Consider the following 12,897-nt stretch of genomic DNA (forward strand, 5'->3'; position numbering starts at 1 on the left):
ATAAGCTCTTGCTTTAGGTTTGCGTGTCAGAAACAAACTACCTCTAGACATAGAAGGGCAGGGAGGGAATATTAGCTTTGTTTCCGAGGGACAGCATAGTTCTTCTCTCAGAGGATTAGGTAATCTGCCGGCGCAGGTGTACAAGAGGATGGGGATCTCTCCTGGAGCGCGCGGGACTAAGGCAGGTCCCGGAAGTGGGCGGGTTGGCAAGTGCTTCCCACGGAACCTGATTGGCCTGGGCGTGCCGGGTGCGGGGGTGGGGCTTAACTCCGCTGGCGCCAGCCACGTTGGACTCGGGATTGCCCCGCCGAGAGGCCACTCCCGGTCCCACAATGCACTGCGTGGCACGTCACTCGGAGCTGCTGGTCCCGGCTCGACAGGTACGGCCCGGCTCCTGCCAGTCCTCTTCGCTAGCTGCTCAGAGTAGCTCGGACCCCTGGCGGCTCCCTTTGTTCTCTCTTTCCACCACGGCCTGCCCCCATCAGGAACCGAAGCCGTGCTACGGGTGGAAGCCGGAATGTCTCTGGAGGGGCGGGGATGCAGGGTCCTGGTCCTCACTGCACCTTGGGTCTGTGGGCCGCGCGGGCGGCGGTTGCTCCCTGTCAGGCCTGCCCCGGGGCAGCCCGGAGAGTGGCTTCTCATGGGGAAAGACGGTCGCCTTGGGCTGTCAGCAGGTGATGGTAGGGACTCCCTGGCCCCAAATGTCTAGCACATCTAGGCTGTTAGATGGCCCGAGACGGCTTGAGGTGGCATTTCCTCTTTCTTTTAGGCAGGATAGGACTTGAACCGGTGGCTTACTTTGCCTTTTGTGGGGTTTGAATGAGTTTTGAACCTAAAGGCTAAAGGCTTCCCATGTTGGCTCCCAGAAACCCATTGAGGCCTTGTTGATGGCACTTTGGGAACGAGGTGGCAGACCTTAGCAATTGGTTCAAAAGTGGAGGTATTGGAAATAGAAGGCCAAGTCGGAGCTGGTTTGAATCTCTCTGCCCGTGAAAACAGCTTTACACCTTTCTTTTGCTGCTTAGTCCCCTGGATCGGAACATCCACCTGGGCAGGTGGAGAGCTTCTGAACTACCCTCTCTTATGCCTATTCAGATAAGCTAAAGCCCAGCCCAGAGCCAAGTCTTCAGCTACTACACTGGACGTGACAGGGTACTGATAGGTGGAATAACTGAATATATAACTCTGAATCACATTCCATGTTTCTGATATTTGCTCATATGCCAAGATTGTAAGGAGTAGGCAGTACCTGAACAGTACCTACACTATATCTACACTTTCTCGTACATTGTTTAGAATTTGAATCTGCCACCTGTGACCGTGCCCTAAGTTGATGGGACATCTGGGCGTTTGCTGTGCTGAGAATGATCACATCATTTGTGTGTGTGTGTGTGTGTGTGTGTGTTTGATTGTTGTTTTGTTTTTGATGTGTAACTGATTAAAACTTGAGTAGTTTATGTTGATGTATGAAAGAAACCTAGAAGTGCTTGTACCGTTTTCTACATGTAAGAAGTTTCAGTATATTTAGGAGCAATGTCTCAGAGTTGTGAGAATTTTTCACACTCAAACCCCTACTTACTAGTGTAGGGATTAACAAAAAATGCTTAAACTTTCTGGGTTGAGTTTCCTCAAAGGTAAAATGGAACTAATAATACCCACCTCACAGTTTTTGGAAGGCCTAAATGAGGTAACATATAGAAAGTGCCTATTTCATAGAGGGTAATCAGTAAGTAGTAAGAATAGCAAATACATAATGTAGTACTTTTAGTATTTTACAAATGTCAGGTGCTTTACATGATTCTGTGAGGTAGATGTTGTTAGAGATAGACTATCAGTTTACAGGTGAGGAAATTTAGATTTAGAAAGACAAAGTTTGCCCAAGGTTACATGGCTAGAATGTGATAGAGCCTGGATTTGAACCAGAGCCTGATCTTTTAAGTACTGTGTTCTACTGCCTTTTGAAGAAAGCATAGGCTGTTATTTTTTTATTATTATTACAAAATGAGCAGCTAGATAGGTTCTTTTAACTAACTCTCTCTCTCTCTCTCTCTCTCTCTCTCTCTCTCTCTCTCTCTTTTATCCCTTGTTGGTTTGGGGAGATTGATATAGAACAATAATGTAAAGATGTTAGAAACTTAGGTTTAAATACTATTTCTGCTATATGCTAGCACCTGATAAAGTGTGCTGCAGTGGCCTGGGGTTATGGCTTAGTGGTAGAGTGCTTGCCTAGCATGTGTGAGGCACTGGGTTTGATTCTCAGCACCACATATAAAGAAATAAAATAAAAATCCACTGACAACCAAAAATAAAAAATAAAAAAAAGTGAGGTGCAGTTTTGTCATCTATAAAATGAAAGTTATGCCTGTGTATATGTGAACTATGTGGAGCTGTACAAATGTTGGGCATGGACACATTTGCTCGTATGTTGGGTCCCCTGTTACCAGATATGGGTATAATCTGTTGAGGAGCCTGAGGTCTTATACACACTATGCAGCGTAAGCACTTGTAATTAGTATCTGAGACTGCTCATGAGGTAGGGGCACAGGCAAAGCAACAGAATAAATTGATACCTTGGTACTTTCTCCCCTTACCCTCTTTTTATTCTGCTCCCACCCTGTGTATCACAGTTAATATAGCCAATTAAGTTAAATCATTCTGCCCATCTGTGCCTCACAGTTACGTAGCCAATCCCCACATTAAACTCCTTAAGTACACAGACCTCAGATAGTACTATTTTTGTTACTGGGGATTGAACCCAAGGGCACTTAACCACAGAGCCACATGCCCAGTTCTTTTTCTTTTTTTTAGTTTTGAGATCAGGTCTCACTAGGTTGCTTTCAGTGTAAGTTGTTGAGGCTGGCTTCAAACCTGCAATCTCCCATCCCGAGCCTCCTGAGCTGTTGGAATAATAGGTGTGTGCCACCATGCTTGACTCAGCTAGTACTTTTAATAAATTAATGTCTACCATGTTAGTGTTTCTCAAACTTTGGTACCATCACATACATAAGATAATTGGATAAGCAGATGGACATTCAAAAAATAATTCTTCCAAAGTTTTCATACACCCATATTTAAATGAAACAAAAACATTTCTTCTTAATTAAAATAGGGAGAAAAACCTGATGACTCAAAACTGATTTCAGGGCTGGGGATGTGGCTCAAGCAGTAGCGTGCTCGCCTGGCATGCGTGCGGCCTGGGTTCGATCCTCAGCACCACATACGAACAAAGATGTTGTGTCTGCCGAAAACTAAAAAATAAATATTAAAAAATTCTCTCTTTAAAAAAAACTGATTTTACAGATGTTATTGTTTAAAAATATGGGACAAAAGTCAGTTGAAAGACTAATATTTAGTAAATATAGTATTAGTATAGGTGGGATACAGATAAGGTAAATATCCTGAAAGTGGTGCTTAGGTGATGAAAGTTTGGTAAATGATGAACTAAAAGTATGAGTGACTTTTATATAAAATGTTTTTTATCTTTAAAGAGGCAGTGAGGGTTTAGGGTGTAACTCAGTGGTATCCCTGGATTTGAGCCTTAGTACTAGAAAACCAAAAATCAAAACCCCAAATTACTCATGTTTGATGCTTTTTGAGCAATGCCTTCCTGATACCTTGAGCCTATAATCATTACCTCATAAGCTGAAGGAGAGGAGTCAGCATCTTGTTTTCTTGGAATGGTTGCAAACCATTTAGTCATTTGGCATTGTGGGAGTTTATTTTTCCCAGCCTTTACACATCTACATAGAGTCTAATTTGGACTTTTCCTTCCAGTAGTTGCTGTTGGGGAAAGAAAAGGAAATACGGTTGAGTACTCGGATAGTATATGAATTTTCTGGGATCTAAAGGCAGATGTAATATTTTTCTTTGTTAAGTGTGAGGAAAAATGGACCAGCGGCTTAACAGTTTATTTGTCGCCTTGCTAAAATAAAAACTTCTCTCAAAGCTTCCCATGCAATTGTTGTAACCTTTTTTTTTTTTAAACATCACTGGTTTTATTGTTTTTTTATTTATTTTTTTTTGTTTTAGATGTACACAATGCCTTTATTTTTATTTTTATGTGGTGCTGAGAATTGAACCCAGTGCCTTCCACGTACGAGGCGAGCACTCTACCACTGAGCTACAACCCCAGCCCTATTGTAACCTTTTGCTTTTCTTAGTTCCATTGGTTCTTCATTGGTTTTATCAACCATGACCCTCCCTGGACTCTAATCCTAGCTTGGCCTTGATATAAGCAGATTCCTTTTACTACTAGCATAGTTCAAATAACATTGGAGTTTTGGTTTTGTTTGTTTTAAAATAAACTACAATAAGAATACAAAGGGGAAAAAAAGGGGGTTATGTTTGTTGAGTTAATAGAGGAGACACTGCTGCTTATCCTAAGGTAATTGGAGTCTGTACAAATTAGTTAAGCCTGGCATTGTTCATTGGACAGCTCAGTTTCTTCTTTTTTTTTTTTTTCTTTTTTTCTTTCTCTGTCTTTTTTCCTACTGTGAATGGAACCCAGGAGCACTTTACCACTGAGCTATAAACCCAGTCTCTTTTATTTTTTATTTTCAGAGAGGGACTCACTAAGTTGCTGAGGTGGCCTTCATCTTGTGATCCTCCTGCCTCAGCCTCCCCATTTGCTGGGATCACAGGCATGAGCCATTGTTCCCAGCATCATCTCAGTTTCCTTAAATTCAGCTGCTCTGGATTCTAGATCACATTACTCTGGGAAAAATAGATTTATTTGGTTTTTCCTTAGGAATAATCCTATTTTACTGATAAATGAAAATGGTCCTCTAACAACCTTTTAAGGATTTTGGCAGGAATATAACTACTATGTTCTGTTTTAAGTTACCAACCCAAAGTGTGTATTAGAAATATTTGAAATGCAAGTTTAACTAAAAATTTCCATTTAATAAACTGGTGGTCAGTAAAGCCTGTGTTGTATTTGTTCTTTTTATCTGAATTTCTCTATTTGGAGGATGTTTCTTGATGGTAGGGATGATGTATTCCAAATGTCTGGCATAAACCCTAGCATACAGTAGATACTCTATAAATATTTATTCCATGAGTAGAATTTATAAGTTGATAAGAACAAGTTTTCTCAGTATATGTTTTAGGAATGAATCATATCTTTCTGTCTTCCAAGTCATTAAGAAAAAAAAAAGTAACTTTGAAGACTATATGAAAGTTGGCAATGTATTAATCTCCTAATACTTCTGTTAAGGCTCTAGAAAGGTCAGGTATAAAAGATAAGTTATTTTTCCTCCTTCCTTACACTTAGGCTACAGGTTACAATTGTGGTTTAATAAATAATATTTTAAAAGCTGCATTTATTATATAGATCATTCAAATCTTCAGGGATTGCATCTCTCTTGTCTCCCTCTCTCTCTCTGGGTTACATTCTCAGTTCTTTTTATTTTTTTATTTTGATAAAGGGTAGATGGTCTTATTAAATTGCTTATGGCCTCTCTAAGTTTCTGAGGCTAGCCTCAAACTTGCCATTCTCTTGCCTCAGCCTCCTAAGTGACTGGGATTAAAGGCATGTGCCATCATACCTGGCTTACCTGGCCTAGCTTTCTCTTGATACTGCTTTTAGGAGAAAAAAAGAAACTGGAAAAAAAAAATGCTGATTTTTATATGAAACACTGGGGCTTTAGTTTGAAGATTTCACTGTAGTAAAAAGTTAGGTTTTATTTATTTCTGTTTTTTTCCTTGTAAGTTATTATAGGAGAAAAACGTTAAAGGGTAATGACATATTAATACCTAGAGACTACTCCCCTTTCCTCATGAAAAGAGAAAAGAAAGTAGTCAGTTTAATACATTAGCTTTATTGGGTTAATTCTTATTGTCAGATCAGTTGCCACTATGGATGGGGCAGTCAGATTTGGATTTCCTACAGCAATGAAAACTGTCAATTCCTGATTTCTAAACTATACCAATTGGTTTTCTATTCAGTTTTTGATGTGTTGCTGTTTTTTCATTTTTGGAATGGGATAATATTGACCTAACTGAAGTGGACAGGTAGAGATTAGTTTAGTCTCTGAGACAGATCACGTTTTTGACTTTTTACCACTAGCCTCTACTGCTAGTAAAGAAGCACTCTGATGGCTTGACAGAGAAGTTATCACTTAATCTCAGGTGGTAGACATGTTTTAATTCATTAATTTTTTTTAATTAACAATGTTAGACATGCAGTGGCTTTAGATTTTGGTGCAATTTTCTTCTTCTGACTCTAATTAAGAAAGATATAGCTAACATAGAAAGGCTAAACAAATAAATAAAGGTGGAAGAAAAGAACGAGCAGGTTTAAATTGAGTTTTTGTCTTTAAAAAATCAGGAATTTATTTTTCTTTTGCCAAAATGAAATTTAAGCAGGACAGCCTAGGAATGGATAGTTTGATTGATAGATTAAATGAGGCATGTGATGATACTTCCCAAGCATATGTTAAGTATAATTCAGCAATTTTCAAAGTATGGCTCTTAACAAGAATAGTAATTACCTTGGGAATTAGTTAAAATTGAAGATTCCCAAACCCACCCACAGTCAGTGATCAGAATTCTTTGGGGGTGGGCCTAGTAATCTATATAACTAGACTTCCAACTTCTTACACAAGCTAAAGTTTGAGAACTACAATGTGTTTTATCAAAGTTTGACTATTTACCCAGTTTCTTTCAGACTCAGATCTGTAAAATGCTTTATTTGTTTTTGTAAAGCATGACCAGAATCTAATAAAAGAGACTATTAGGATTTACTTTTTGGTAAAAAGGATTGAGAACATGAAAACCAGTATTCCTTAAGCTTTAGGATTTATGTTAAATAAAAATTATTTTCTGATTATGAAGGTAATATATGTCCCTTTTATGAATATGTAGGAAATTATAGAATAAATCCCCATAATACTCTTTCTTGGACATTAGTGTTATTCTAATTTTGGCATCTTTCCTGTGTCTCTCTCTTCATTTCCCCCTCCCTTTTCCTTCTTTTTATCTTTGTGAAAAAAATATGCACTTTTTATCCTGCTTTTTTTCTTTATTTAATATATCAGCATTTTAGTACATTAGTAAACCTTTGTTCACAGCAGTAACTTTTAGTTACTAGACTATATTTGCTATATGGGTATACTATAATTTACTTACCCATTATACTGTTGTAAAATTTTAGGTTGTTTTCAGTTATTTGAGTGGAAGAATGTCTTTCTGTTTAAAATTTTATCTGGATTTCTAATTATTTTCCTCAGGATAGGTTATATAGTAAAATTTATTGAGGTCAAGGGTATAAATGCATTAAAACCCTTGTCAAACATTGCCAAATTATTTTGAGAATGATATTTATGCCAGTTTTTACTTTCACCTGTATATTTATATGAGAATGCCAGATAGAAGCAATGATTAATGATTAATTTTTTAAAAACTAATTTGTTAAGTAAAGTATTATATATCATTGTTTTAATTAGTATTTTTTTTTTTCGTTTTGCAGTGCTGGGAATTGAATCCAGGACCTCGCACATGCTAGGCAAGTGTTCTACCACATCCCTAGTCCTAATTAGTATTCTTTGATTACTAGTGAGTTAAATGCTTTTGCATATGTTTATCAGCTGACTCTAATTTTTATCTAACCCAGGTTGTTCAATTTGTTTTAGGTCTTCTCTGTCAGTTGAAATGTCTGTGATTTTATCTGCCTCTGTCATTCGTGTCAGAGATGGACTGCCACTTTCTGCTTCTACTGATTATGAACAAAGCACAGGAATGCAGGAGTGCAGAAAGTATTTTAAAATGCTTTCAAGGAAACTTGCTCAACTTCCTGATAGATGTACACTGAAAACTGGACATTATAACATTAAGTAAGACTTCAATTTGTTTCATTAGAATCACTTGCCTAGTGGTTGTCATTTTAATGAAGTTAAAGTGGTTGCAAGAGAAATTAAGGTTTGATTAGTTTAGAAAAACTTGTTCCAGGCAATAATCATGTTCTAAAGTTATACGAAATAGTAGTCATTATGTCATCCAGTAGCCATATTAGTGAGCTTTTAATGATTTTTATATCTTCCTAGTATAAGCAAATGGTATGGTGCATGAAGAAGGTTTTTTTGAGAGTTTAGGAGTGGGATAAATTGGCAGACGTCTAATCTGAACTGATCCAAGAATATAGTTCCGAGATATCTAAAAGAATAGATTGCATAACTTTTTACAACCATGCACAAAAAAACCTCTGTGTATGTTGTTTTTATAGCCAAGCTTTCAAAAAGGATTGGAAAACAAGTTCCTTACAAGGAACTAGTTGCTGATAAGACTCTGGATTTCATATATTTTCTATCATTGATAAGAGTCTTGGATGGTTTTTATTGAGATTTTCACAGTATATGACAATGAATTTAGTCTGAAATATATAAAACTGGCAATTTATTTGTTACCTGACTTTTAAAATTCTCAGAGCAACTAACTACCAGGAGTTTGCCAGTTAAAACTCATGGGATCTATAGTAGCAACATTGTAGCACAGCCTAAAACTACCACAGGCTATATCTGGGTCTCTTCTGGTCCCAGTAATTGCTTCTCTTCCCTCCCAAGCCTATTTTATAGCCTATTTCTTAATCACCTTCTTCCTCATTACTAGTGTTACATTTCTCTTATGATCTCATTCCCTTCACAGGTTACATGTAGAACTTGTTTGGGTTTTTTTTTTTTTTTTTTTGTCATTTGTTAAATTTTGTTTTAAAAATTTAAATTCAGGGCTCGAGTTGTGGCTCAGTGGTAGAGTGCTTGTCTAGCATGTGTGAAGCACTGGGTTCAATCCTTAGCACCACATAAAAATGAAGTAAGGTATTGTTTCCATCTACTACTAAAAAATTTTTAAAAAAAATTTAAATTCATTATTTGCTCTAACTGGGTTGTAGCTCATTGAGGAAATTGACCTGTCATGGCCTATACTGTTTTTAATTCCTCATCTTTTAGCATCATGGTTTTCAAATTTCTATAGAAATTGAGGCACCATAGTAACTAAATGTATATTTATATGCTAAATCAGATGATACCTCACATTAGAGTCGAGTTGTCATGACAGAAAAAGACCAGAATTTTGAGAGAGAAAAAATAGGAAATTAGTAACATTTAAAAAAATTCTTTTAATTTTCTTCTCTTGTGTGTTGGGAAAATGATGTATTTTATCTGAGCATAGTGGCTGGGCACTTCATTTCAGCTAGTGGCACACAATCCCTAGAGCATGGCTTTTGCTAGCACAGTGTCTTGCATGGTGTCATAGCTGCTAAATGAGGGATGGTTGTTTTGGGAGTTTGACAGTGTTCAGAGTGTCATGGAATTAAGTCTTCATTTTCTCCAAAAGGTTTCAACTTTGGAGAAATCTTGTTGATTGGGCAGAGTTGAGTGGAGTGTAGGGATATCCATTTTTGTGATTTCTTTTCACATGCCTTGGCAATATTATGATTCTGTTTATAAGAAATTTTAAAATCATCTGTTTCATAGGTGGAAGACTACTTTCCTGAAGTTGTAATAAATATTTAATGAATAAATTTGTTTCATTACTTAAAAAACAATGGCTAATGCATTAATGGTAAACATTTGAAAATTAAGTTGTGTCATCTGAGATCTTAAAATTTTGTGATTGATTTTTGGGGGTTTGAAAATGATAGTTGTACATTTTGAGATGTCTTTTAACATAAAGACATTGATTTTATGAAAAGACAAATACCATTTGGGAGGTCAGTCATACCTTATTGTGAATTTTAGTGCAAGAAATACAATTTGTTAATTCTTTCATTGCCTGTTCACTTGAAGTCTGATAATGGCTGTGAACCACCTAGATTCTCTCCTTGCCCGAGGGGTCACTTTTTATTTGTCCCCAAACTGCCACCTCCAGCCAAAAATGCTATTTTAAGCCTATTTGTCTTTTAGTTTAGTCTCTAGCAGGGCTTTCTTTTTACCCTTTGATGATACTTTCTGATTACAGAAGTAACAACTTCAACAATAACCAAATTATTAAGTATCTGCAATGATCATTAAGCTTTGCAACAGTTCTGTGAATGGCTAATAAATAGAGCTCTTTCTCATTGCTGGGGGCAGATGTACAATTCATATAAGCTTAAAGGAAAAAAAAGTATTGTGTTCAGTATTTTTGCTTTATTCTTCCCCCAATTTTGATGGAATACATATTTAGGCAAAGGAGAAAGACTCCTCAAGGTGATACAAGTTAACTATTCTGGTTGTATACATACAAGAAAGTTAAAAGAAAGTAAATCACTCATAATCCCACACTCAAACATCATTACTATCTTAGCATATTTCCTTCCAGTTTTTTTCTCTGATGAGTTTTTTAATGTAGCAGAGATTGTTCTTGATACAGTTTTATACAGTTATTTTACTTTTAAATTAAAAACTTATAAAAGCTGTGCAATGATTTTTCTACTCATTTCTCCATTGTTTATTTGCTCATTTCTCCATTGTTAAATATTAAGCGGTATCTGTTTTTTTAGGCCATTAAAAATAAAAATGCAGTGAGCCAAAAGAAAAAAATGTATTGTGAAAGATTGGGGTGGCATTTATCAGATGTTCCAGTCAGCAATCTTTTATTTCCACAGTCTCTTGTTTTTTCAGATAGGTATTCACAGACAGGAAAACACTTGCACAGTTAATTCCAGGTTTACTTCTGTCCCACCAAAAAACTACTCCCTCCATGTTTCAAGAACAAAACTTCAATTTGGCTTTGCTTGTTGTCATGGCCCAGTTTTGGACTAATCATTGTGGTTCGAGGGGATGAAGTACTCTTTAGTTGGTCACACTCAGCCCTTTGATGGGCAGATTTTCTAAAGCTATGTAGAATAGGTGGTGGGGTTGGGGGAAATTCCCCAAAGGGATGCTGGGTATTTAGTCATGATAGTTCTATTTTATAGATAAAGTAGATGAGACTTAGGGATATAAAGAAATTCTTTTGAAGTATAAATCTAATAAATTCTATATCTGAACTGCAGGAATCACATATTTGATTAAAAAAAAAGTTGCTGCCCTTTACCTTTAACCCCTTTCTTGACAGTGAGCATTCCTAATTCTAATTATTTTCAATTATTGTGAAGAAAGAAATTAACCAGGTAAAAGAAATAAGTGAAATATCCTCTCCTATTTATATATTTATTTATTTTGAGAAATAATGAGGAGTAGAATATACATTAAGCCTAAATTTAGTGGGACAACATTACCTTGTTGGAGACTAGAACTTTGGCAGGTAAAGAGGTTGTGAGAGGGGAATGCAAACCTCCAGTGGCTACCAAGCCATTTGGGGCAAGGAGAGAACCTGTGTATCCTACTTTCCTAATTTGTCTCAATACTCTTTTACTATTTATTATGACAAAACACATAGCTTTTCAGCACCATATGTGTTAAATAGGCTCTTGTGAACTTGCCTAAGAACCTAATTACTCTTTCAATACAGTTTCTGTGGGGAAGAGAGATCTAGATGCAATAAACTTTGGTGATATAATGATTATTTGTGATCAATTATCTAAAAAAGTTAGAATCTTTCCTGGGGTGTGGTGATGTTAGGGTAGTGGGAAAGGGTGAACCAGGGGATAGATTAATTCTACAGGAAAGGAAATGAAAGGTGTCAAAGGCAAAATTTGCTTAGTCTGTTTTTTATCCAAGTCTCTGGTGTAATCACCTTTAGCTCCTTAAAACTATCTCACCTTTTCCTTTAGCATTCTGTTAGAAGTTGCAGTTACCTGGAATATTGCATATTAATGCTGTTTTGTATTTAATGAGGTTTAAATGGATTTTTTTATTCATGGGACACTTTTGTACATGATATGCTGGTCATTATTAGAGGGTAATTGAAAGTTGGGCATATAAAAGGAATAAGTGAGAGAAACTTAGAGCTTCTGATTTAGTGTTGAACAAAGCCAGTGTTACTGAGCTCTCTTTCTGGTTCTTATCTCCTTATCGTCCCACTGACAAATAACAGAATTATTGTTTTCTACTTATTTCCTGTTGAACATTTTTGGTGGTAATAAAAACCATATGACATGCTCACTTTCATAATATCAACCCTTTTAATTTAATATTTAAAAGTTTATAAACATTTTATTTTAGTGGAATTCAGTGTGGAAGAAATAATTTTCTTAGCAATTTTAACAGTAGATTAAAGATTTCACATCCTACTAGAGAATGTGCACCCAGGAAAACTATTCACTGGGCAAATGTGGCCACAAAGGATGAACAGATTTTTCTATGTGTAATGGTACAATTGTAGAATGAAAATTGTATGTCATATATGATGAAAATATGAATTATTACTGTCAGTTTACAAATAGTTTGCTATATATTTTGTCATTGGGCATGCTGTAAAATGCATTTTTTTTCTTATTTTCTGTCACTGTTTCAAGTCCTTGGTAATTGCATTGCAGCTTCCTGGCAGGTAGGAAGCTTGTCTTTGACAGCAAAGATTTAAAGTAGAATGCTAGACCTGTGCTAGATGTTCTGTGATCTGTTGAGAGGAAAATCATTGTTTTTACTAAGTATTAGTTTGGTGTAATGTAATTCAGTGTTTGATTGGTGTTGTTAAAATTTCTTTGACAGTTTGTATATGAAATTAGTTATCAGAAAAGTTTAATGTCTAAAACCATTTATTATTTTTGTTGGACTTTAGGAATCATTTGTGATATAACTTAAACATTAGATAGAATTAGCTGTTTAACAAAGTAATTAGAAGGAGTAAATCCCTGTCTAGAGGTTGGACTTTTACCAGTCCCACTTGTTCAGGATGCACTTGGTCCTGGAAGAATATAAAGAAGCAATGTAAGTGCCAATGTAAGATGTTATGAGATTGGATAAATTTCTTGGCCACGGGAAAGGTGGTGTCTAGAAAGGCCAAACCCCATTGGCACTAAAGCCCATAAGTATAAGG

At 36.3% G+C, this 12,897-nt stretch overlaps 1 protein-coding gene across 1 annotated transcript in view; it reads left to right on the forward strand.

Annotated features, from left to right (window-relative positions):
* The first annotated feature begins 279 nt into the window (after positions 1-279).
* Sec22a (SEC22 homolog A, vesicle trafficking protein) overlaps positions 280-12,897 on the forward strand; it is a 59,538-nt gene continuing 46,920 nt past the window's right edge. The window contains exons 1-3 of the mRNA XM_046458070.2: positions 280-380; positions 7,469-7,504; positions 7,632-7,832. Coding sequence (XP_046314026.1) covers positions 7,651-7,832 — 182 coding nt within the window. The 5' untranslated portion in view covers positions 280-380; positions 7,469-7,504; positions 7,632-7,650. The remainder of the gene's footprint in view (positions 381-7,468; positions 7,505-7,631; positions 7,833-12,897) is intronic.

This window comes from Marmota monax, unplaced genomic scaffold (genome assembly GCF_021218885.2).
Source record: "Marmota monax isolate L192 unplaced genomic scaffold, Marmota_monax_Labrador192_F-V1.1 WCK01_AAM20220418_F8-fsc00052, whole genome shotgun sequence".
NCBI classification, from domain to species: domain Eukaryota; kingdom Metazoa; phylum Chordata; class Mammalia; order Rodentia; family Sciuridae; genus Marmota; species Marmota monax.